This window comes from Papio anubis, unplaced genomic scaffold (assembly GCF_008728515.1).
Source record: "Papio anubis isolate 15944 unplaced genomic scaffold, Panubis1.0 scaffold187, whole genome shotgun sequence".
Lineage (NCBI taxonomy): Eukaryota > Metazoa > Chordata > Mammalia > Primates > Cercopithecidae > Papio > Papio anubis.
The window spans coordinates 31,638-56,902 of record NW_022161877.1 but is presented as its reverse complement, the minus strand read 5'-3'; the positions used below and the strand labels follow the sequence as shown (position 1 = coordinate 56,902).

Here is a 25,265-nt window from a genome sequence, read left to right as displayed (position 1 = left end):
AACAGGTATGCGTGTAAGAAAAGGTTCAAACAAACATCTGTGGTGGCCTAGGAACCATTAAAAATGTAGAGTTATCATGCCATTTAACATAAAATGTTCTGAAATTTGAGAGTAATCCAAAAGACGTAACAGCTCAAATTTGAAATTAAGACCACAATCTCAAAAACATTTTTTTTCTGAGTATTTTATTCTTGCTTAAGGTCTCTCTTAGCATTCTCTAGCCAAAACGTTGGTCGTCTTCAAGTTATTAGTAACTTGGAATTCTTTGTGGCCACAGTTAAACTATTCTGGACTGAGTACTTTAGTCCCTACCTTGCACATAGAATCGCTGGAGTGGGCTAAGAGACAAGAAACTTAGGTTCTATCCCAACGTTACCATTTCTTGGCTGCATGAGCTGGAGCATATCCTGTGCTTTTGTTCCCTTTGTGAACCAGTTTCCTCTTTCATAAAACCGGACTGATGATCTTCCTTTTGTTTTGGTTATGGATAGGAGCTAATGAATGCCAATGTGCTTTGAGAACCATAGTAAACTCCCTAAGTACGTTTCTTATTTTTAAAAATACTGCTTATTTAGATTCTTTATAGAAAAGTGAATGGATAAAATGCTTTAGCCAGCGCCAGTTTATTGTCTGATGCACACGCAGCCTGTTTGGGTATGGCTGAATCGGAGTCAGTCATGTTATCAAAGATGACTCATGGAAACAGTCTGATTCACTGTGTTTTGGCAAGTGTTATTTGGACAAAGGTGTTTTTAGTTCCCTGTCCCCACTCTCAGATGGGTACTGGCTTCTCTAGAACATACTGAGTTTAGTTCGTGTGTGTGTGTGTGTCAGGCTTTGGCTTTTGTTTGTTTTTGCAACTCTCTGGAGAGGATGGGAGAAGAAAACAGCTTTCCCCCACAGTCCCCACCAAAAGGTGGGGTACCAGGTAGTGGCATTCAGGACAGCAATGCAGGTGTCAAAGACTGTTTGAAACAGTGACAGCTAATGTGTCCAGAGTTGGTTCCTGCCAGTGGGTTTGTGGTCTTGCTGACTTCAAGAATGGAGCCAGGGACCTTTGCAGTGAGTGTTATAGTTCTTAAAGATGGCACTGACCCAAAGAGTGAGCGGTAGCAAGGTTTATTTTGAAGAGCGAAGGGACAAAGCTTCCACAGTGTGAAAGGGGACCAGAACAGGTTGCCGCTGCTGGCTGGGGTGACCAGCTTTTATTCCCTTATTTGTCCCCTCCCATGTTCCCTTTTTGCCCTATCAGAGTGCCCCTTTTTCAATCCTCCCTGCGATTGGCTACTTTTAGAATCCTGCTGATTAGTGCATTTTACAGAGTGCTGGTTGGTGCATTTTACAGAGCGCTGATTGGTGTATTTTACAAACCTCTTGCTAGCTACAGAGCACTGATTGGTGTGTTTTACAGAGCACCGATTGGTGCGTTTTACAATCCTCTTGTAAGACAGGAAAGTTCTCCTAGGCCCCACTCGACCCAGGAAGTCCGGCTGGCTTCACTCTAATACACAAAGCATTATGTTATTTTTACAATTTGAAGTAAATATATAGAAAAATATGTATGTAATTAATTTACACCGAGTAATACATTTTCAAAGCATTCTCTGGTTTGGGAACATTAATTATTAACATTTCAAGAGGACCTTAAGCCACTGTATGTTTCCAGGGCTGTGTTTGTGGTGGGGGCTGAGTTGCAGGGACCTGAAGTTCATTAACCTTTTCCTCCAGGGAAGCTGCTCTACCAGCTTTGGATCACAAGGAAGGAATGATTTTTATCTCAATTTCTACCCTACTGCCTGGCCCTTTGCTCTCTGTTGGGAAACCTTGGCTTGGATCTAATCCAGTTTAGATAACTGAGATGTGGCATACATTTTTACCTTGCTTTATGCAGTGTTTATGACCTCATTTGTCTTCTTAGAGAGTGCATAAATATCTCTATAAGCAAACTTAAGTCTGAAAAGTCACTAATAGGAAGTGTTAAGAGCAGGGCGAAATTGTCAGTAAATCCAGCAAATCCTATACCCATTTACCTGGATCCTTTTTATGTCACTGGGCCTAATAAAAAGCCAGCTAAAAAGCAGCCAGAAAAGCAGATAGCTCCTCCAAAGCTACAAGACTTTGAGAAAACGTGAATTTACTTCAACTCCCCAAAGGGAACTGCTAGTGGAAACGACATCCTGTAATAGACATACTCTGCAAGGTGCTTTGGTAGCTGGCATACCTTGAAAACAGAACCCACTTAATTCTTCAGGGAGTGCTTGTGTGGATGAGACAGTGAGTTTTAAGGTCAGTCCATTAGAGGCTTTTTCAAAGCAACATATTCTGATTATAAAATATAAGTCTATGAGGAAATAAGGATTCTGTATACAAAATCTCAGCTTACATACAACTTTACTTTCAGATAGTTTTTACGGGAAGAAAGCTATGTTTTAACCACTTGTAAAAGGTTAACTACTGTAAATTCAGCACTTTCTAATAACCCTTGGGTCAAAAAATTTTAGTCACAGAATTAGAAGTGTTTTAAGCTATATTATGTTTTCTGAAACAGTTGAAAGACTCCTGGATCTTTTGCCATTTTTTACAGGCTGCTATAAATGCGCTTAATGGCCTCAGCTTCTTCCTTGTCAAGGATGCCTTTCTCCACATAAGCATCAGCTTGTTGGTTGATGAAATCTCTCATCTTCGAAAGGTCATAATCTGGAAAATATTATTACAGCATCATGAACAAAGATCAGGAAAGGACAATCCCATTACAGTGATTACCATTAACTGAGAAGCATTTTATATGATAACACAATTACCATTCTCCATTTTTCACATTGGGAGACATTTTAATTCGTGGCATTTGTGCAGTACTTTGCGGTATAAAATAATGTTTACATGTATTATCTGCTCTTCATCACAACCCTGTGAGATGTTCAGGTGAGTCATACCATTCCAATTTGACCAAACAGGAAATAGGCTCACGACCAGGGCTTTGCAAATTTTAATGTTTATACCAAACACCTGGGGCTATTGGGCAACAGCAGAGTCATATTCAGTAGGTCTGGGGTGAGGATCCAGGTTATGTATTTTAAACAGCTGTCAGGTGATACCGATGCTGTTGGTCCAGAAACCACACTTGGGGGTTAAGTGCCTTGTTCAAGGTCACATAGGTAGTAAAAGTTATGATCAGAACCAGGTGTTCTGACTTCCTGACTTACACTAGGTTTAAGTCCCTGTTGATGTGACAAACCACTTTTTTTTTCAAATTAAGAGTTACTTTATTTCATGCTATTTGAATTGTATGCAAGGAGCAAAAAGCCAAACTGTAAACTCTTTTTGGTTCCTCTGTCCTACTTAAACAAACAAACAAACAAAATCTGTATAAATTGTCAAGACACCCACCAAAAATAAAGATTTCCAGGTAAGAAGGCTGCCTATGACACCTTGCTGAAAGTTTTAAAAACCCCCATTTTCTCTTGATCCTTTAAATATTAAGCAATTATAGCTATAAATAACTAGAGAGAACCCTGCTTTCTGTTCATTGGTAAGGAGGAGAGAAAGGGGAGAGTGGGTATAAAAGGGTGGTTTAGCAGCCACCCTTAGTGAGCCTGAATGTAATCTGAGCCTGGGTCACTTGGGTGTCCTTAAGCTCCTATGAGAAAGGAAAATGAACCACGAAGGACCTCTCTACAATCACTAAGTGAGTGAGGCTTAGACAGGGCTTATTTCCTCTCCGGCAAGCAGGACATCTGCTCCCTGTTAGGGGACAGCCATGAGGATTGAAGGAGAAATCCCAGCACTGAGCACTTTACAGCCATCACCTTAATTGCTCCCCACAAAACCCCATGAGGTTGTACCCTATGACATCTTTCTTTCTTTCTCTTTCTTTCCTTCCTTCCTTCCTTCCTTCCTTCCTTCCTTCCTTCCTTCCTTCCTTCCTTCCTTCCTTCCTTCTTTCTTTCTTTCTTTCTTTCTTTCTTTCTTTCTTTCTTTCTTTTCTTTCTATCCATCATCTAACTATCTATCTACATTTGTGTCCATGATTCCTGGCTTATAACTCTCATAGCCCTTGTTTCAGCCCTTTGTCATAATGTTGGGGCACTCTGGGCCTGAGAAGAAGGCCTCAGGAAGCAGATTCTTTCTCTGACCTGCCCTCCTTTCACCCGGCCAAGGCAGGACTCTAATCTGATTGTGGGTTATAAGACCCTTGATCCATAGAGGGTCCTGCCCTGTACCCTGGAGGAAGGAATGCTGCACAGAGAGGTCAAGAAGAATCTAAAGAGACAGGCCTTACTGGGTTTAGAGCATGCCCTTTCTGTCCAATCACATTCCTACATGGTTGCCAATCATGCCTATCCAATGAAGTCTCCATGAAAGGCCCAAGAGGACAGGGTTCAGGGGCTTCCAGATAGGTGAACACGTGGAGGCTGATGGGAAGGTGAACAAAAACTCATTCAGATGCCGGAAGGTTAGTGCACCCCAGCTCCACAAGGATGGAAGCTCCTGTACTCTGGACTCTTCCAGACCTTGCCCTGTGTATCTCTTCATCTGGTTGTTTATTTGTATCCTTTAAAATATCCTTTTAGTAAGCCAGTAAATGCATTTCACTGAATTCTAGCAATCTTTTTCTTCTTTTTTTAGACAGGGTCTCACTCTTTTACCCAGGGTGGATTCAGTGGTATGATCATGGCTCACTGCAGCCTTGGACTTCTGGGCTCAAATGATCCTCCTGCCTCAGCCTCCTGAGTAGCTTGGGACTACAAGCGTGCACCACCACACCTAGCTAATTCTTTTTTTTTTTTTTTGAGATGGAGTCTCGCTCTGTCGCCAAGGCTGGAGTGCAGTGGCGCTCTCGGCTCACTGCAAGCTCTGCCTCCCGGGTTCACTCCATTCTCCTGCCTCAGCCTCCCAAGCAGTTGAGACTACATGCACGTGCCACCATGCCCAGCTAATATTTGTATTTTTAGTAGAGATAGAGGTTCACCATATTGGCCAGGATGGTCTCAAACTCCTGGCCTCATGATCCACCTGCCTCGGCCTCCCAAAGTGCTGAGATTACAGGTGTGAGCCACTGCACCTGGCCCACCTGGCGAATTTTTTTTTTTTTTTTTTTTTTTTTGAGACGGAGTCTTGCTCTGTGGCCCAGGCTGGAGTGCAGTGGCCGGATCTCAGCTCACTGCAAGCTCCGCCTCCTGGGTTTACGCCATTCTCCTGCCTCAGCCTCCCGAGTAGCTGGGACTACAGGTGCCCGCCACCTCGCCCGGCTAGTTTTTTGTATTTTTTTTTTTTAGTAGAGATGGGGTTTCACCGTGTTAGCCAGGATGGTCTCGATCTCCTGACCTCGTGATCTGCCCGTCTCGGCCTCCCAAAGTGCTGGGATTACAGGCTTGAGCCACCGCGCCCGGCCAGAATTTTTAAATTTTCTGTGGAGATGGGGTCTCGCTATGTTGACCAGGCTGGTCTCAAACTCCTGGCCTCCAGTGATCCTCCCACCTTGGCCTCCCAAAGTGCTGGGATTACAGGTGTGAGCCACCACACCAGACCCACTCTAGCAAATTAACTGAACCCTAAGAGGAGGCTGTGGAAACCAAAACTTGCAGCCAGTCAGCCAGCTGTTCCAGAGGCCTGGACATGCAACTGGTGGGAAGGAGGGGGCACTCCTTTGGGACTGCGCCCTCACCCTGTGATGTCTGAGGCTGTCTCTAGGTAGATAGTGTTGGAATTGAATTGGCAGACACCCAGCTGGTGTCGGCTGCAGAATTGATTGCTTGCTTGGTGGTGGGGAGAAAACCCCACACATTTGGTCACAGAAGTCTTCTGTGTTGATTGTTGCGTTGAGTGAGAGAATAGGAAAAAGCATGTTGAGGGTTGTTTTTTTGATACTCATGGGTAAGCATTAGTATCTTCATTTCAGAGATGAAGAAACAGAAAAGAGGGGGTAGGTCACTTGTTCAGGTAGTGGTAGAGTCAGGTTCTGAATGCTGGTCATTGATTGACCATTCCATAGCCTTGCAGTACTGACTATAAAACATCTAACAGGTACAGAGCAAATGTTCAATAAATGCTCCCTTTTGTTTTTGTTTTTCACTTTTCCCATTCTCTCAGGCATGAAGTAGAGAACGAAGCTGAACATACATTTTGTGGGCACTGCACCTAAGGCGATGATTCCTTTATTCCTGACCCCTAAGGCACAAAGGGCACTTCTTGTTCATTACTGGTTCATTAATGCTGGCTCTGCAGAATAGGCTGCAGTGTCAACATCTTTAATGGAATAAAAGGCAGACTCCCAGCTGGGCGCGGTGGCTCACGCCTGTAATCCCACTGCTTTGGGAGGCCGGGGCAGGCGGATCACTAGGTCAGGAGATCGAGACCATCCTGGCTAACACGGTGAAACACCGTCTCTACTAAAAATACAAAAAATTAGCCGGGCGTGGTGGCGGGCGCCTGTAGTCCCAGCTACTCGGGAGGCTGAGGCAGGAGAATGGCGTGAACCCGGGAGGCGGAGCTTGCAGTGAGCCGAGATGGCGCCACAGCACTCCAGCCTGGGCGACAGAGGGAGACTCCCAAAGACATATGTGAAGAGGTCCAGTGATTTGAATGGACAAACAGGCAAATATTTTGCTTTCTTTTGAAAAGGAAAAATTGTATGTTTATGGCATGGCTATTACTATGTGCAGTGGGAAAACCGGCATAGTGCAGAGGAAAGGCCCCTTGGTCTAATGCCAACTCTGCCCTAGCTGGGTGTTAGGAGACATAAGCTAGTAGCCATCCTGCCAACCTTAAAGGAAGTTTTAAGGTTGTAAGGCTCAAAGGAGAGAAGGGCTGTGATTCACTTTTTAAAAGCATATTTTTTCAAGGCTACATAAGATTTTCTCATTATCCTCACTATCACATCACATGGATCCTCCCTTTCCTGGGTTTGAGAAGGGGGTTCAGGTCACCCAGTCCCTTACCAAACAAAGGGTGGCAACGATGGTTAAGAAAGGTCAGAGCTAATAGTAATTCTACTTGCTTATACAGCTGCAGCCACTGCATAGCCCTAGGACCTAGATCCCCCACAGGCTTTGAGAGATGACCCCAAGTCAAGCAGAGCACATATGAGAGCAGTGGAGAAAGAGTTTCTGTCTTGAAGAGAGCATACTGCATATTTCCCGGAGACAAAAGGGAGCATCGAACCCAATGCTATTATTCTGAAGTTTGCTAACAGAGCCTTCCATATGCAAGCACCAGAGTTCCATGCTTCACCAGGTTGGTCATTTCTGGAATGGGAACACTGAATTGCAAGATGTTGTTGATTATGACCAGGAGTCTGATTCGTATGCTAATCAGTGAAAACAGTAACAAATACTCCAAATTGATGTACCATACGATTTACCATGGCTTTGGAATGTATTTTGGTACACAGTGTATTACAATGATTCTAAGATGAACATTTTAATTTTAAAGTCTTTGCAGTCATTGATGGTATGTTGTAATTTAATCGCACATAAAACAATGGTGCATTTTTAATCAATGACAGATTTGATGAAATACAGTTCATGTCAATTTTAGTATAACTGACAGCCTGGAAATTCAAATCATTTTGAACCAAATAAAGTATGCATGAATATCGATAATTATTGCCATCACACTCAACTTAGAAGACCCAAGCTAAGAGGGTGCTGAAAATACCTCTTTCTCCCTCTGTTCCCAGAATTTCTGATTTAGTGGTGCTGCAGCGCAACCTGGGCAGTGGGATATTCAAGAAGTTCCCCAGGTGATTTGGATGCACTTTAAAGTTTGAGAAGCATTACTTGTTTCTTTGGAAGGCATCACTTTGCAACTGCTCTGGCCAGATACCTGGGAATCATATTAGAATCCTCCTTCTCCATATAGCTCTCGAGTTCCTCCCTTCCTTTTTATTTCCTCTGTTGTCCCCTGGTTTACAGCCCCATATTTCTGCTCCAGATCTCTGTCTTGCCTCCTTATCTCTCTCCTGCCTTCTGGGGTCTTATTTTTTCAATCTGTAGTCACACTGCTGCCAGATGGATTTCTCAGTTCTTAACCAAATTAGGCCCCAATTTAGGCTCTCTTGGCTAAAACCAACCTCCTCTGAAGGGTGCACAAACCTCTTCCTGACATGGCCTCTGCCCACTTCCCAACCCTGTCTGCTGCTCTTCTCCACAAACATCCAGTGTTCCTGGGGACATGAATGGCCAGTTCCTAGAACAACCCCTCTCCTTGGTCCCTTTATGTCTTGGTACCTAGTGTTCCCTCTGCCTCCATCTCTCCTCACTTGGCAGATTCATTCTTAACTTTCCAGGAAGGGCTTTCTTGTGGCCCTTCTCTCAACTGTCTCTGTCCTGGTATGAAGATCCACCCCATCTTCTCGCCTCCTTGGCAGTAACACACCTATCCATGACATCACAGAGCAGGACCAACCGTAGCTCTAATGACGCTGTGCACTCCTCGGGCGGGGCATCTCTGGCACTTAGAACGGGGCCTGGTTCTGTGTTTGCTTTACATAAGTGAGTGACTGCTTTTGTGACTGCAGGGTGCATGAAATATGTACTCAGAAAATGCCTTTGTTTAAAATACTTCAAGAAAGGGGGGCTAAATAAAACAAGACTGGCAGCATTTGATAATTATTGAAGAAGGGTGCTGGAGACACAAGGATCCATTATACTATTAGTTCTACGTTCGCTTGACATTTTTCATAATAAAATGTAAAACAAAAGAAAACGTCTTTGCTTGAAAGGCTAATTTGAATAATAAGAGAAATGGAGGTTCTGTTCCCCTCTGCATCTGAGAGGTGACTTCAGTCTTTTTTGGGCTCTGTGGGGAGACTTTGGCACAGTCAATTTGATTGTGGGAATTTTTATATAGAAAGACCCTCTGACAAATGGGTGAAGTTTGCAATGTACAACCACACCCGGTCCTACCTTCTTTATTTCCTTTTTTGTCATGTTTCTTCAACCATTCAATATTTTTTCTGATGGCTTCCAAATAGGCTTCTGTTTTTCCTGAAAGAGGTAAGAGAACGAAATCAAACACTCAGAAAATATCACTACATCTCATTTTAGAGACCACACTTATGTTCAAAACCACAAATATTAGACGTATGCAGCACTTGCAAGGTTGTTTCCCTAACTAGGCAATGTACATATTTGCATGTGCATATGTGTGTTTGTGTGTTGAGGGGTTTAGGTCAAGGAGAGCAGGTGGGGATGAGGTTCCAGGAGGAAGAATCAAGTTGGTAAGTGTCAAGGGGCATGATTCCCACACACAAATAAATCCACCTTGATGTCCTGGCAGAGAAGAGTTTTGATTCGGTTTACTAGATAGATGGGCCCCTAGATTAGTTCATTTCTGGTTAGGGATGGTTCTTCCAAACTGAGGAGCATCATCAGGCCAAGGACTTGAATGAGAGTGGCAGATACTTAAAGATTCCATCACTTCAGTTAAAAGTCCAAATGTGTGGCTTTATGTAAGCAGCTCTAAGTCTTCTGCCCAATTCTGGCAGGGGACAGGTAAAAACTTAGACAAAGAGGTGACCAGTGCTTCACTTCAAGGTTTGGATGGCAAACTTTAGAACTGGTTCTAATAAAACTCTCCAGGATGTAAACACTGTTCAAAGGGCCTCAAGTGTGGCACAAGAACACCAGGCATCACTCATGCACCTGCTCTCTGATGTCCTTTACCTGCACTTATGTCTGCAAGTGGATATTACCATCCACTGAGAGGTGAGGAATCTGGGGCTCAGAGAGGCGAAGTGAGTAGGCTAAGGCTACACAGGAAATAACTGCTGGCATTTGGACTCTGATCTGCTTAGTTTCCACTACCTGCATTATCTGCAGGATAAGACCTCACCTTCAGACATGGACAGCAATGTTGCTTTGTTCTGTATCAAAGAAATCAGCCATTCTCTTAACCAGGTGAGGCCCGAAAGCTTGAGAGGCCCTAAAGCTTAGGGAGTCAGCACCAAGAAACCAGGTCTCTAGAAAGTACCAGATGGCCTACAAAAAGAGGCTTTCAAAGTCCAGGGCCTCTGCAGAAGCAACAGACGCCGAGCTCAGTGTGGTGACCACCCCATTCTGAGCCGCATCTGAGCCCTGTTACCTCTACTCTACCGCACAGTCTTCTTGGTTGAGCTACCTGTATTGTGTGCTTATCATGTGCTGAGGACTGCTTTATGCTCCAAAATGCACTGTCTCATTTATTCTTCACTTTTTGAGGCAGTCCTATTATCATCCCCATTTCACAGATGAAGAAACTGGAGCACAGAGACATAAAGTCATAATCACATGGCTAAAAAGTAGCAGAGCCAGGCTTGAACCTGGGTACCTCCAACTACTGTCCATGTACAATAATACTGCCCTAAGAGTTGACCGTGTTCCAATTGCCCCCACTGTGTTTACCTAAGTGACTTTCTGAGCATCTTTCTTCCTGATCTTGAAGCCTACTCTTGCCTTACCACTGAAGATCTGTGTCATCTGGTTCCCAAAGAAGCACAGAGACTCCTATGCAAAAAGGGGTAAATGGACCAGAAGAGATCCACAATTTTTAGTCCTTAGTTGCTTCAATAGTTGGTGTAGAAACTGCCTTGATTTCAGCAGTCTGGGAGGCTGAGGAGGGAGGACTGCTTGAGGCCAGGAGTTCAAGACCAGCCTGCACAACATTGTGAGACCCTATCTCTACTAATAAATAGATACATAAATAATGATTTTAAAAATGCAGTGTTTTCTGTTTCAAATTAATTCACTTAGATAAGGCATTTTGAGCAAGGAAAGAAATCTAAGTGCAGACCATTTCTAAACAATGCAACTTCATTATTTTAAAGAGTTTAAATCAAATTACTGATCCCCATAGGGCTCGCTTTAATGAATAATTTGTCATTCGCACATTAGGTAGTTAGGACTTCTGAAACTTTTGAGTATGTCTGAAAATAGTCTTGTTCTTTAAATAATTTTAAGCATTTTTTCTACTATCTTCTCTGATATCAATATCATGATGTTAGAGCTTATTTGGGAGAAGGAAAACCACAGCTTGCTCTGTTTAAACACTGCATTAAAAATTCCAAATTAGGAGAGTAAAAACAAATGAAGTTTTCACTATAGTGGGGCAGACATTGCCCACTCTTGTGCCTTCCTCTTCATAGCTAGCTAATAGAGCAGCCTTCTACTGATAACGGATGAAATGGGTAGATCAATGCATCACCTTTTTTGATCCTCAGGCATGTTCTACTGTTTCCCTGAAGTTTTCAATAGGATTGAGCTCTAGTTGCTGATGCTGAAGTTTGGTCATTATCACACCTTATATTGGCTTCTTTCCCTTCGTGCTCATGTACCTACCCTGCAGTGGTGCTTCCTGGGGTCACTTCCCAATGAAGCTACTTCACCTCAAATCCTTCTCTTAGTGCATGCCTTGGAGGGAACTCAACATAAGACAGTTTGAAATAGAGGCCTTGACCAGGCTCTGTGGCTCACACCTGTGATCCCTGCACTTTGGGAGGCCGGGGTGGGTGGATGGCTTGAACTCAAGAGTTTGAGACCAGCCTGGACAACATGGAAAAACCCCATGTCTACCAAAAAAAAAAAAAAAAAAAAAATTAGCCAGGCGTGCTGGTGTGCATCTGTAGTCCCAGCTATTAGGAGGCTGAGGTGGGAGGAGGACTGCTTAAGCCCAGGAGGTGGAGGTTGCAGTGAGCCAAGATTGCACCACTGCACTCCAGCCTGGGCAACACAGCCAGATTCTGCCTCAAAAGAAAAATAAATTAAAGGTCTCAGCATTATTACATTAGGCTGCTTTCTGTTCAGGAACCCACTACCTATAAAAATGGTATGGAATTTTAAACAGTATGTAATGTTTGAAAAGCTATTTTATTCACTATATTGACATTATCAACTCACAACAGAGAATGCGTTTACTATAGCTTAAAGAAAATTGGACTGCAATTCTAGTAAGACTAGTATCTTAGTACCTAACATATGATTAGGACAGTTTCCCTAATTTATAACAGAACACCCTGTCATTCTCATCCTCTTTCATGCTTTATTTTTATCCATCGGAAGGTGACTACTTATCACCTTCTACTGTAGCATATAATTTATTAAGTTTACTGTCTTCCTCCCTTAGAAATATGTTGTTTGCTGATGTACCCTCTTGCCTAGAACAAGGACTGACAGAGAGGAAGCTCTCAAGAAATATTTGTCAATGAGTAAATGGATGAAGGCTTTCTATACAGAAGCCAAATTGCAATTAGAAGATTGCCCAGTGAGGCCGGGCGCGGTGGCTCAAGCCTGTAATCCCAGCACTTTGGGAGGCCGAGGCAGGCGGATCATGAGGCCAGGAGATCGAGACCATCCTGGCTAACACGGTGAAACCCCGTCTCTACTAAAAATACAAGAAAATTAGCCGGGCGAGGTGGCGGGCGCCTGTAGTCCCAGCTACTCGGGAGGCTGAGGCAGGAGAATGGCGTGAACCCGGGGGGTCGGAGCTTGCAGTGAGCCGAGATCGCGCCACTGCACTCCAGCCTGGGGCACAGAGCAAGACTCTGTCTCAAAAAAAAAAAAAAAAAAAAAAAGAAGATTGCCCAGTGAGCATGGAATCCAAACTAGGAAACGACGTCTTAAAAAAACATATAAATGGCATAGATTTATCTCTACCCTTTTTTTTTTAGTGACAATGAATGATTTATTTGAAAGACTTGAAATGTAATGGATTCTAAACTTAAATGACAGCTATATCAGAACATTTAAGACACAAGTGTGATAGGTATACTATATCCATATGTCATTCTTCATAGAATTCTACTAATTAAATATTTTCTCAGTTTATTCATGAAGAAACTAAGGCTCAGAGAGGTTAAATGACATGCCCAAGGCGACATAGCTAAGTGAGGGTCTGATATGGTTGGGTTGTGTCCCCACCCAAATCTCATCTTGAATTGTCGTTCCCATAATCCCCATGTGTCATGGGAGGGACCCAGTAGGAGGTAATTGAATCATGGGGGCGGTTACCCCCATGCTGCTGTTCTTGTAGTAGTGAGTGAGTTCTCACAAGATCAAATGGTTATGTAAGGGGCTTTTCCCCATTTGCTTAGCACTCCTCCTTCCTACCGTCATGTGAAGGAGGATGTGTTTGTTTCCCCTTCCACCATGAGTATAAGTTTCCTGAGGCCTCCTCAGGAACTGTGAGTCAATTAAACCTTTTTCCTTTACAAATTACCCAGTCTCAGGTATGTATTTATTAGCAGCACGAGAGGGAACTAATACAGGGTCAGAGCCTGGTTTTGAACCAAAATTAATATGGAGCCTTTAATGACTGGGGCTGGGTCAAATTCACCTTTTAGACTAGAGAAATTGAGTGCCTGCCATTGTTGTTAAACTGGCTGACAAGGCAGTGGTTCTCAAACTTTGATGCACATTAAAATCACTTAGCGAAAAATTTTAAAGGCCCAGTGTCCAAATTGCTCCTCAGACCAATTAAATCAGAATATCTGGGACTAGGGACCAAACATTTGTACTTTTTAATGATCCCGAGGTGGTTCCAATGTGCAGCAAAGTTTGGGAACCACTGCCACCAGTTTTAAGACCTCCACACGCTTACAAGAGCCTTGGCAACAATGGGAATCATATCAGGTACTCTTTTGCTCTTGGAGCAAAGCAGCTGGCTCATATTGACTTTTCTCTTTGCAGGAGCTGTAAAGCAAATCTTCTATTTACACAGTATGCACTGAAAACCTTAGGAGAGTCGACTTTGGAAAGCTGGACTATTTTTTTCCTCAATTTATTTCATCTTCCTTTGGAAAAAAAAATAGCTCATGGCTGAGGTAATAGAGCACAAGCCTTAAAACATACGCTGAAGCAGATGGGAAAAGGGCCAGAATCAAGATGCAGCCTTGTTTTTCTGGCTGTTCTGGTTTTTAACACTGTGAGAAAAATATCTTTTCTAAACATGAATTTGTCCTTACTCTGCTATGCTGTCCTGACTGTCTCCCTCTGGGGAAAGTGTATAAATCAATCAGGTTGTCCTATTGCATACTGCATGTACTAAAGACATTAGGTTTTGTAAAAGAGTGTTTATAAAAATTAAAGTTTGATATAATACTTAAAATTATGCCAAGATTACATGACTGCACTTTTGAACTGGATGAAGCAAAGCAACTGATACTGATGCATGGGTGCCGACACAGGCCACAGAGCTGTGAGATTCAAGATTCTGCATAATGATGACATTTTACATGCCCATTAGATGCAGTATGGAAGACTGGAAGAGCACTGGAAGAAGAGTCAGGAAACATGGGTTCAAGGCCAGCTCCACCACTCTGGCCATGAGGTCTTGAGCAAGTCGCTCATCTTCTGGGCCTTGTTTTACTGGTTTGTAAATCAAGGGGTGAATGCTAAAAAGGAGACTCATGATTTGTACATATAGAAAGAAATTCCCTTTTGTTGTCCTTGAAAAATCCATATTGATATATGGCTTTCCCAAGCCGACTTGGGACTTCCTCACCCACTTGCTGACTCCCAGGGGAGAATATTGGACTCCTGATTTTTGGACATTTCTAGCAGAATCCCCGGAGACTTGAAGGGAGGCGTGAATTCTCTCATGTTGCTTAAAAAATAAGTGTATCCACATGAATTAGGCAATTTATTATCAATTTATTAAATAGGCTAACTTTTCTGGCTCCTGTAAAAAAGATATGACGATGATAGGACATTTAAGTGAAAGTTACCTTAGAGATCACCTTTTCCAACCTAATTTTATTGTCCAGCCATAAACTTAAATGATAGCACTGGAGTGAGTTTATGGGTGTTATAACGCTTATCTCATCCCTTGGATGATTAAAAAAAAAAGACTTTCAGTGACCCACAGAACAGATGTGAATGAGTAAACATCCAACTGGCAAAAAGAGCCACACTTAGATTATGAAATAAAGTTTGAAAACAGTTTTCTTTGGTCTTCAGAGAGCAATTTACTTGAAAAGTTAAGCAACTTTATAGATTTGGTTGAAGTTAGAATAAATTATAATTTATTAGAATATCCATAAAAATTTAGGAATAATTATTGAATCAGTCAAACAACTAGACCAACATTGAAAAACACTATTCTTAATGTGGGTCCCTGTGGAAACCGTAGTTTAAATAGTTTAAACTATTTTCAAAGGTGAATGTATCATTTTTCATCATTGGTAATGAAGTTGGATGTTTTTTACATTAAGCTGGAAATGAGATGCATAGAAACATGCTTTGTAAACTGAAGCATGATATAAATGTAGAGTATTATTATGACTTACATTCCTCACAGGACCCAGTTCATGCTAGGCATGGTTAATAAACGGTTGCTGTGGTTAGATGAGGCTATCACTTCACACACTGCAAGGCCAAAACAGACTCCCCACAGATACTATTGCCAATGTGTTCTGCTTATAATTATTTCCGTAAGTGGTTTTAGCTGGACCATTACCTCATCCTTTATTCTACTCTGTAACATCCTCCAACTTTCTGTCCTGAAGGGATCCTGTTCTACATATGTCTGGCTCATCAATAAGTGGGATATGTGTGCATGTATGTGGCCTGTGTTGCACTTGCCGGCATATGGGTTAAGGACTATTCTTGGGCCATTTCAAAGCTTGCTTGAGTCCTCAAAGGCAGGAATTGGTTCTTATATTCCTTCTGTAGCTGCTTCCTAGGCACAGCGTTAGGCATGCCATTGGAATAAGTGTTTATTTCTTGCTGAATAACTGTCCCAGAAAACCCAGTCAACCCTGCCTCCACTCAGACGGATGATTTTCTTTTTCTACCTACAGACAATGGGTGTTTTCTCACTGGGTTTCATAACGGAGAAGCAAAATAGCCCTTGAGAAAAATGCAATAAAACAACTACGAACACAAAGATATATGTCGGTATGTCCTTTTGGGGATTAATTACATTTTTTTCTTAGAAATTGTTAGTCCTTGGCTTAAACTTAGTTGGTGTTTTCTAAACTGTATTAGAGTCAGTTGTCCTTATCCCAGAGTAATGGGGTCAAGGGTAACATGAATAAATTACATCTCTGAACAATAGCAGAGGGACTAATTTTAACCCCAAATTCCTGCCTTCTTTTTAATGTTTTAGGAGAGCCATTGCAAAGAATAACCCTAGGCTGGCCGTGTTGGCTCACACCTGCAATCCTAGTACTTTGGTAGGCTGAATGGATTGGATGGATCACCTGATGTCAAGAGTTTGAGACCAGCCTGGCCAACATGGTGAAACCCCATCTCTACTAAAAATACAAAAATTAGCTGGGGGTGGTGGCACATGCCTGTAATCCCAGCTACTTGGGAGGCTGAGGCAGGAGAATCGCTTGAACCTGGACGGTGGCGGTTGCAGTGAGCAGATATCGCACCATTGCACTCCCCCTGCCTGGGCGACAGAGCAAGACTCTGTCTTGGGGGAAAGAAAAAAAAAAAAGTAAATGGATAGAGTTTTAGTCTATTCTGTTCCTCTCTCCCCATTACTATCTGATGGAAATCCCAATGAAGAGGGAATTAGTCTCCAAACACTCACATCCTAAATAGGCCATAGTGGACTACTGAGAATCATCTCCTTTATATTCATTTTTTACATAATATTTTCTTAAAAAGAAGCCAAACAGATCTGTCAGCTCGCATTCCTACAGCCCTGTGCACAGCGATAGAAGGTGGTGTTTAAAACACTGAGAACGTTACCCCAGCAAGTCAAAGGACGTAGCCTATGGCTCACTGGGTTCTAGGGAAATACGATTGCTATACGTGGGCCACTTCCAGAGGGGATGATTGAGGCATGCTGGGTTTCTGTTGAGCCAAGCTGTAATGCTCTATGCTGCCCAGTTCCTGGTTCTCTGTCTCAGGTCACAGGCCACTCTTTTCTTGGTTAGCTACTTTTAAAAATTTACCGTTCATCCTCCACCTCACATCTGTTAGGATAAAAAAAAAAATCCAGAAATAAAAAATCTAAGCAAGGATATAGAGAAACTGGAACTCTTGCACACTATTGGTAGAAATTTAAAATGGTGCAGCTGCTACAGAAAACAGTATGGTGGTTCCTCAAAAAATTAAAAATAGAATTCGCATATGATCCAGCAATTCCACTTCTGGATATATACCCAAAAGAACTGAACGAAGGAGCTCAAAGAGACATTTGTATACCTATATATATATATATCCGTATTACTCACAACAGCCAAGAGGTAGAAGCAGCCTAAGTGTCCACAGACAAATAAATAGATGAAATGTGGCATACACATACAGTGAAGTATTTATTCAGCCTTAAAAAAGGAAGAAAATTCCAACATGGATGAGCATGGAGGACATGGTGCTGAGTTACATATGGCAGTCGCAAAAGGAAAAATGTTATATGATTCCACTTATATGAGGTCACTAGAGTAGTCAAATCCATAGAGACAGGAAACAGAATGGTTATTGCCATGGAGTGGGCAGAGCGGGAATGGAAAAGTGTTGTTTAATTGGTACAGAGTTTCGATTTTGCAAGATGAAAAGAGCTCTGGAGATGGATGGTGGTGATGGTATGAAAACAATGTGAATGGCCGGGCGCGGTGGCTCAAGCCTGTAATCCCAGCACTTTGGGAGGCCGAGATGGGCGGATCACGAGGTCAGGAGATCGAGACCATCCTGGCTAACACGTTGAAACCCCGTCTCTACTCAAAAAAAAATACAAAAAACTAGCCGGGCGATGTGGTGGGCGCCTGTAGTCCCAGCTACTCGGGAGGCTGAGGCAGGAGAATGGCATAAACCCCGGAGGCGGAGCTTGCAGTGAGCTGAGATCCGGCCACTGCACTCCAGCCTGGGCGACAGAGCCAGACTCCGTCTCAAAAAAAAAAAAAAGAAAACAATGTGAATGTACTTAGTGCCTCAAAACTGTACAGTTAAAAATAGTTAAGATAGTAAATTTTGTTATGTACATTGTACCACAATTTCAAAAAGATATATATATATATTTTTAAAAAAGAGTTTACCACCCATCCAGAGTGACTTAGGGTTAAATGGAAGTATCAAAGCGGCCTGACTGTTCTACAAGGTTCCCAAACATGGCACACATATCATCAGTTCTGCCTACTCTTGCTCAGGACAAACATTATTAATTGATCATTACAGCTTTCTTTCTTCCTGAACCCAGATACAATATCATAAACTTTCACAACATGGGCCACTACCAAGCAACTGGAGTGGACACGTCAGCTATGTCAATGTAGGAAAAAAATATAGGAAAATGTACAATGTAGGAAATGTAAAATGTAGGAAAATATAAAACGTAGGAAAAAATTGTGATGGTCTATGAAATCCATGCTAGAGAAAAGAAGGATACAAAAATATAAAAATGTATAAGATAGGAAAAATCGACACAAACTTGATACATTAAGGAAAAATTATATTTTTCAGCACTGTCTCAAAAAAGTCCCAATAGCTGAAATAGAAGCAGCATCTTTTGCCACTATTACCACTCATTTGAACCCGTATAACCCAGGTTTGGGTGTCCAATTCTACAAGTCTTTTCTACAAAAAGGAACCAGAACTCCTTCAAGGAGAATTGATTTCAAGTCTTGGGAAAGGAAAATTCAGAGTGGGTGTAGAATATCCCATTGTTGCTAGCAAGCAAAGACGATGTACTACAAGGACTAAAGAGAAATTTAGGGAGCTCCCACTGCCCAAGCTACACCAATTTAGGCATAAAGTGTTAGCAAAGGTAGTAGTAATATAAAAGGGAAATAGTTTGTAATTTTATTGGTATTGTTGAGTTTCAAGGTATTGAATACATAGCTAGTTTGTTTCTCTTCTACTTCATACACAGACATTAAGCATGGGTCTATTATTAAGGGTGAATAGGAACCTGCTTCTATTTGTGTTAGCAGGAGATACTGGGTGGGGAACCTTTAAGTGGGCCAGTCTCTTCAAAATTAAGAGCTATACCATGAGCAAGATTGGTCCTTGTGATCTCATATCATATCATAACAAGGAATAAGAAAAAGTCTACCTATTCACTGCCACTGACGGTTATGCATAACCAATGAAAATCCCTTTTCAGAGAGTCCAGTGGTATGTTTTCAGATGATAAATTAGCTGGGTTCCTCCACCGCCTCCCCCAAGAGAGCACTGACCCACTGCCTCAGCTCCTAAAGAATAAACTCTGTAGATGAACCTACTAATGAGACATTAATCTCGCTGTGTCACCCAGGCTGAAGTACAGTGGTGCAGCCTCCACCTCCTGAGTTCAAGTGATAAGACATAAATAAGGTTCCAATTATATCAAAGATGTCAATATATCATAATGACAGAAAAATAAGGTAGGTTCGAACCATTTGTTCACAACTTCTGGTAAAGACGTTGAGTTTCAGAAAAATAATATCTATCTGAGACATAGAGATGTAAATTTCCACGATGTAACTAGCACAACTTTGTAACAAGGGGACTTGAACCACTGAACTATACAACTAGATCCCACATTCAGACCTGAAATCAAAGGGATAACAATTTAGAACTTATAACCTCATCGAGTCTTTTTCTTTATGGGTATGGTAAAGTTTCTAAAATCCTAGGAAGATGGCCGGGCACGGTGGCTCACACCTGTAATCCCAGCACTTTGGGAGGGTGAGGCGGGGGGATCACTTGAGGTCAGCAGTTCAAGACCAACATGATGAAACCCCATCTCTACTAAAATTACAAAAAATTAGAGGGCATGGTAGTGCGTGCCTGTAATCTCAGCTACTCGGGAGGCTGAGGCAGAAGAATCACTTGAACCCAGGAGGTAGAGGTTGCAGTGAGCTGAGATCACGTCACTGCACTCTAGCCTGGGCAACAGAGGGAGACTTCATCGCAAAAAAAAAATAAAAAATCCTAAGAAGATGTAAATTGCATTATATATTTCATAGATATATTTATACTATTTAAGGAAATTTGATATGTTGAATTTGTTATTTTTATCAAGTCCTTAAAAGTGTTTAAAGTTACAATCACTGGTTAAATCATTTTACAATTTTGCTTTGTTAAATTTAATTTTTCTTTTTTTTTTTTTGAGACAGGGCCTTGCTGTGTCGCCTAGGCTGTAGTATAGAGGTGCAGCCTCCACGTCCTGAACTCAAGAGATCCTCCCTCCTCAGCCTCCTGAGCAGCTAAAACTACAGGCATGCACCACCATACCTGGCCAATTTTTGCATTTTTTGTAGAAATGAGGTTTTTCCATGTTGCCCAGGCTGGTCTCAAACCCTCAGCTCAAGCAATCCAAACTGCTGGGATTACAGGCATGAGGCACTGCGCCTGGTCAAATTCATAAATTTTGGTGATCTTTTTGAATAAGTAGTATGTGATTATTTAGAGGAGTATTCAGTAAATTTAAAAATATTGCTCAATAAATTCGTAAGATTATAAATTACACATTAAACAATGCACTAATGGTCATACATATTCCTTCCCAAACAGAAAAGTCCATTGAACACTAAAGACTATCAAAAGATGAAATCAGTTTGCCATCCCAGGAGACTCAAGACCATTAAAAAAGATTGCTATTCAAATAAAGATACCACCTGCTAAGCCTGTTCTATACAGATTGTGTCAATTTCTCAGATGTGGTGGAGCTTGCTCTTTGGATCACCCTACCTTGTGTGGTGAAAGCTTTTGTTTCCCAATTTTATTGCTAACCTAGAGCTGTCAATCCCATACCTTTGGGTTCATCTGTCTTTCCTCCTGGGTTGGAGTTATCATCTTTTGTGGAATCCTTCAAGGTTCCATATTCCTTTTCCATCTTAGCTGCTTCTTCCTTGGTACTGTCTGTTTCTTCATGACTCTTCTCTGATGGTGCTGTAATCAGATTGAGCATTGTTGTCATAGCCCTATTTCCTATCTATTAATTGGTTCCTAAAGTAGAAATCAACTTTATTGACAAGGTACAGTTTGAGGTCAGATCATATTTTGAGTTGAATGGGATCTTAGTGCTTATCTAATCCAATCCTCTAACCCCATATCACAGAAGAGGAAATTGAAGCCCAGAAAGGGGAGAGATATGTCTAAAGTCATCCTGTGAGTTGACTTCAGACATATCGCCCCCACCTCACTCCAGCTTTCTGAATTCTGATTTGGTAATTTTTCCTTTCTGCCACACCGTGCCATTAGAGGGCATATATTCTTTGTCTTACTTTAATCAGTGTAGGTGATCAAGCCAGGATATGTCAGGTTCTGAAGTATATTTGGTGGGTCTTGATTCCAAATGATAATAACTCTATAGCTGCCCAATCTCTCCTTGACATTGCATTTTTGAAGGACAGTCTATTATTCAGAGTCACACCTAAGTATCTGGGGCTATGGGAGGACTTCTCTCCTTCTGCTCCTTTCTTCACACTCCTTTACCCCTAGGAACCTTAAATTTGAAGAAGAGACTTGAACTCTTACTGTCAAAAGAGAATAACTCTTGCTCCCTTCTCACTTTAAAATAACCATATTTCCATGTAGTAATCCTTTGTTGAATTAAAAATCATAAAACTTAAAGTAGGTAACCATTTGGAAACAATTGAATGCATTTCTGTAGCCAATAAAATATTTGGAACCTCAAGCAGTCTAACAGTAAACTTTTAAAATAAAGTGTTTTTTTATTGTAGAAAAATAGGAAGAAAAGAAAGAAATCAGTTATTGTCTGATATCAAACATCCGCTAGTGTGCTGCGGTATATACAGAGATGCATATTTTTTTTTTCACAGCTGTGGTACAATTTTGTTCTTTGCTTGTGTCATTAACATTATTATGGAAGGATATTTCCAGGTAATTAAAAACTGCTTGAAAACATTTTAAAGGGCTGTATACTATGCCATCAAGAATATGTACATGATTTCTGTGATAGGGACAAAGAGTCAAAGTATAACAATTTGCAATTTTTGGTTGTCATTAATAGTTAAACAAATTTAAAAAAGAATCTGCCATTTGCAAACTTTTCTCTTTTTGTTCCACCCTCCTCCTTGAAAGGAGGCTTCTTTCCATAGCTCAGTTTCCTGGGGTTTGATGGGCAGAGTAGGGTGATGGGTGGAGGTTTGGAACTGATGAAATCAAGAGCGAGGGTAAAGCGCACTACCTAGGGGCACAGACCATCCCAGGGGAGAGAGAAGACCTGGGAGGCGAGAGCAGGAGGTGGGACAGTGGAGAGTGGACAGATGACCAGGGACAGTAGTCTGGAGAAGTCGTTATCTAGTGAGAGAAGATACCTAAAGGAGAATTTTAGGACGGATTGCTCAGTTTTGTGATGTAGCCTTTTCCTGTCCACCTAAGATTCCTAGCCACCTCCAAGAATCTTCAGTAAAGATCTACATTATTTTTCAATGTTTTTTGAGGTCAGATTTATGTGCTGTGATTGGCCACAAAATAACCAAGGTCACATCTCATTAATCCTATGGCTGCATTTCAGATTTTAACACTTTTCAAAATCTGTAATTTTGTATTAATGTTTATTAAAGTTCATTATTTACTACTCAAAATGGTTATTATTCTAAAGGTTAGAAAAATAGTTTAATAATCGTACCTGGGAAAAGCTTGCTTATATTGTCAGTAGCATTTTTTTCTAGCTTGTTTTTGGTCTGAAGAGCAATCATTTCATCCAAGTTTTCTGGAGGGAGGAAGGAAAGAAATATAATTTTATTCCCTGAGAGATGACATCAAATTTTTACTAAAAATGTTTACATTGCACCAGAAATATCACAATAGCAACTCCAAAATATTAACACCGCTGGTAAGGTGTTTTGACCTGGATTTTATTTCTGAGAATCATAGACTCTCAGGATGGAAAGACATATAATTTGAAATCCTCAAGTTCAGCCTCCTACTCAGCTAATTGCAGAAGTCACTTCTACATCTCTGTGGCCACTGCTAGAACACTTCCAGGATTGGGAATTAGAGTGGATACTTGGAGTTTGACTTACTCAACACCTTGTGGTAACTGCACCTTGAATTTTCTCTGGGGAACCTACCACTGTCTCACTCTCAGAACATTTGACTCCACTAGTGCTAGAATACCCTAGAATGACAAACAGGGTCTTCCATGACCTGGGCTATAATTCAAGGACGAGCCCAGGACCCTATCCAGGTCAGTGAGACTCAATGGTAGGACCACTGGTAGAAAGAGGCTCTCTTTCCACTGGGATTGATGTGCTGTGAGGAGGTGAGATTGGGACTGTCCCAGCCATCTTGTTCCCACAGGGAGCAATCTGTCTGGAATAAATGAAGACACAAAAAGTCGGAGCTGTGAGATGAGATAAGGTCAGTTCCTCACACTGTTGATGGAATTCACAAACCCAAAGCCAGGCTACCCCGTCACTCCTTAGACTTTTCCAGTTATATGCAGCAATAAATTCCTTTTTTGCTTAAGCCAAACAGTTGGATTTCTGTCTTTCAGGGCTTTCACTAATTCATGAGGAAGAAAGTTCTACTGTCAGGTAATCTTAGGGATCATTTCCCTACTTATATTAAGCTGCACTCTGTATCCTTGTCTTTGTTCTAATTCTGCTCTTTGGAGTAGTATCATATTAAGTGTTGCTAGACAGGAGTCTAGACTGTGACTTCCTCAAGGTAGACGATTAATTAGAAACCACACTTTTTGTACTTAGCTATTCAACCAGTCACATAGCTATCTCACTACACTATTTTAGGATGAGCCTTTTCCACCATTCACAAACAAGCAAGTCTTTGCAATTAGTTTGTAAGGATCTTATTATTACTTTGTATATTTTCTCCCCAAGTAAACTCCTTTTGCCCTACCCCTATTTTAAGAAGATAATTAATATATTCTAATGTGTAATGCATTGCTTTCTTCTTGGAAATAGTTGCCATACCTGGCAACATTTGTAATCTTGATATACTGTTGAGGCCAGAATAGAAAGGCAGATCACTGCTTGTCACTAGCTCGGATGGGAGGAGAGGAGGCTGGTCAATCGTCTTCTACCCACGCTGCCCTGAGCCCCTGGGGATATAAGGGTGGCTCTCCACGGCAGCAGAAGTCAAAAGCCAATGTGCTTATACAGAAAAATTCCTAAAGACATAACTCAAGCTCTAATTGTCAAAGTTATACACACACACTTAATACATATATGTATACAAACATGTACATATACATTAATATGTATGTAATACATATATATTTATAAACAATATTTACTTTGCATATGTAAGGAGCAGATAAAATTATTTAAAAACACAAACCTTTAGAATAAAATTTAAATAGTCTATCATAAAAATAAATAAGTAATTTACTTTAGATAGTCTTCTCTTGTGGAGTATCTAGCCTATTTTCACTGCTTTGCTCCTACAAGCCAATGTTGTCCAATAGAACTTTCTGCAATGATGACTGTATTCATTTCTGCACTGTTCAATACGGTAGCTACTAGCTACATGTGGCAACTGGGCACTTGAAGTGGGCCTAGTGCAACTGAGAAACTAGATTTTAAATTCTGTTTCAGTTACTCTTAATTTAAATAGGAACTTGTGGTTAGTGGTTACCATATTGGGCAGCACAGTTATAAGTGACAGTGGGAATATCTGCCTTGCACATAAGCCTTTGAGGCATTTCTGATTTATTTCCACAGGATAATTGACTAAGTGTGGAATTTCTGACTCACAGGGTATTGATATGAAACAGTTGTTGATATGAAAACAATGTCTTTGATCTGCTGTTAAAAAAATAAAGTAGGCCCCAAAGCACTATGTGTAATATGAGCTTATTTTTTGTTGTATAAGAGAAAGAAATGACATAGGTATACACACACACACACACACACACAGAATAACATTTGGAAGAATATAAACCAAGATGTTACCAGAGTGTTGATGTTGTGAGTGATTTTCACTTTCTTTTTAGTACTTTTTGCATTGAATGACTTTTGAAAATAAACATGCTCTTTCACAGTCAAGGAAAAAACCAGTAAAACTACTTTCATTTAGAAAAAAAATGAGGTTCATCCAGAGTAATTCTGGATAACCCTATCTGATATAGTTTTGATATTTGTTCCCCCCACACTAATGTTGAAATACAGTCCCCAATGTCGGAGGTGGGCCCTGGTGGGAGGTGATTGGTTCATGGGGGCAATTTCTCACGAATGGCACCATCTCCTTGGTGCTGTCCTCGGATAGTGAGTGAATTCTCACGAGATCTGATTGTTTAAAAGTGTGTGGCACCTCCCCTACCCTTGCCTTTGCTTTCACGCTGTGACATGCCTGCTCCCACTTTACCTTCTGCCATGAGTAGTTGCTTCACCAAGCAGATGCTGGTATCATGCTTTCTGTACAGCCTGAAGA

The 25,265-nt window shown here is 41.4% G+C and overlaps 1 protein-coding gene and 1 long non-coding RNA gene across 3 annotated transcripts in view; one reads left to right on the top strand and one right to left on the bottom strand.

Annotated features, from left to right (window-relative positions):
- Window positions 1-1,103: 1,103 nt before the first annotated feature.
- Window positions 1,104-25,265, bottom strand: part of LOC116272764 (secretogranin-3) — a 39,569-nt gene continuing 15,407 nt past the window's right edge. The window contains exons 9-12 of the mRNA XM_031661551.1: window positions 22,501-22,584; window positions 20,658-20,795; window positions 8,907-8,987; window positions 1,104-2,697 (exon numbers count right to left, since the gene is read on the bottom strand). Coding sequence (XP_031517411.1) covers window positions 2,579-2,697; window positions 8,907-8,987; window positions 20,658-20,795; window positions 22,501-22,584 — 422 coding nt within the window. The 3' untranslated portion in view covers window positions 1,104-2,578. The remainder of the gene's footprint in view (window positions 2,698-8,906; window positions 8,988-20,657; window positions 20,796-22,500; window positions 22,585-25,265) is intronic.
- On the top strand, window positions 2,693-13,830 carry LOC116272765. 2 transcript variants are annotated; one of them, XR_004181339.1, is made up of 3 exons: window positions 2,693-2,922; window positions 7,006-7,233; window positions 13,662-13,830. It is a non-coding gene; the product is annotated as an uncharacterized LOC116272765 (long non-coding RNA). The 2 variants fall into 2 exon arrangements; XR_004181338.1 differs by lacking the exon at window positions 13,662-13,830 and having other exon boundaries at window positions 7,006-7,859.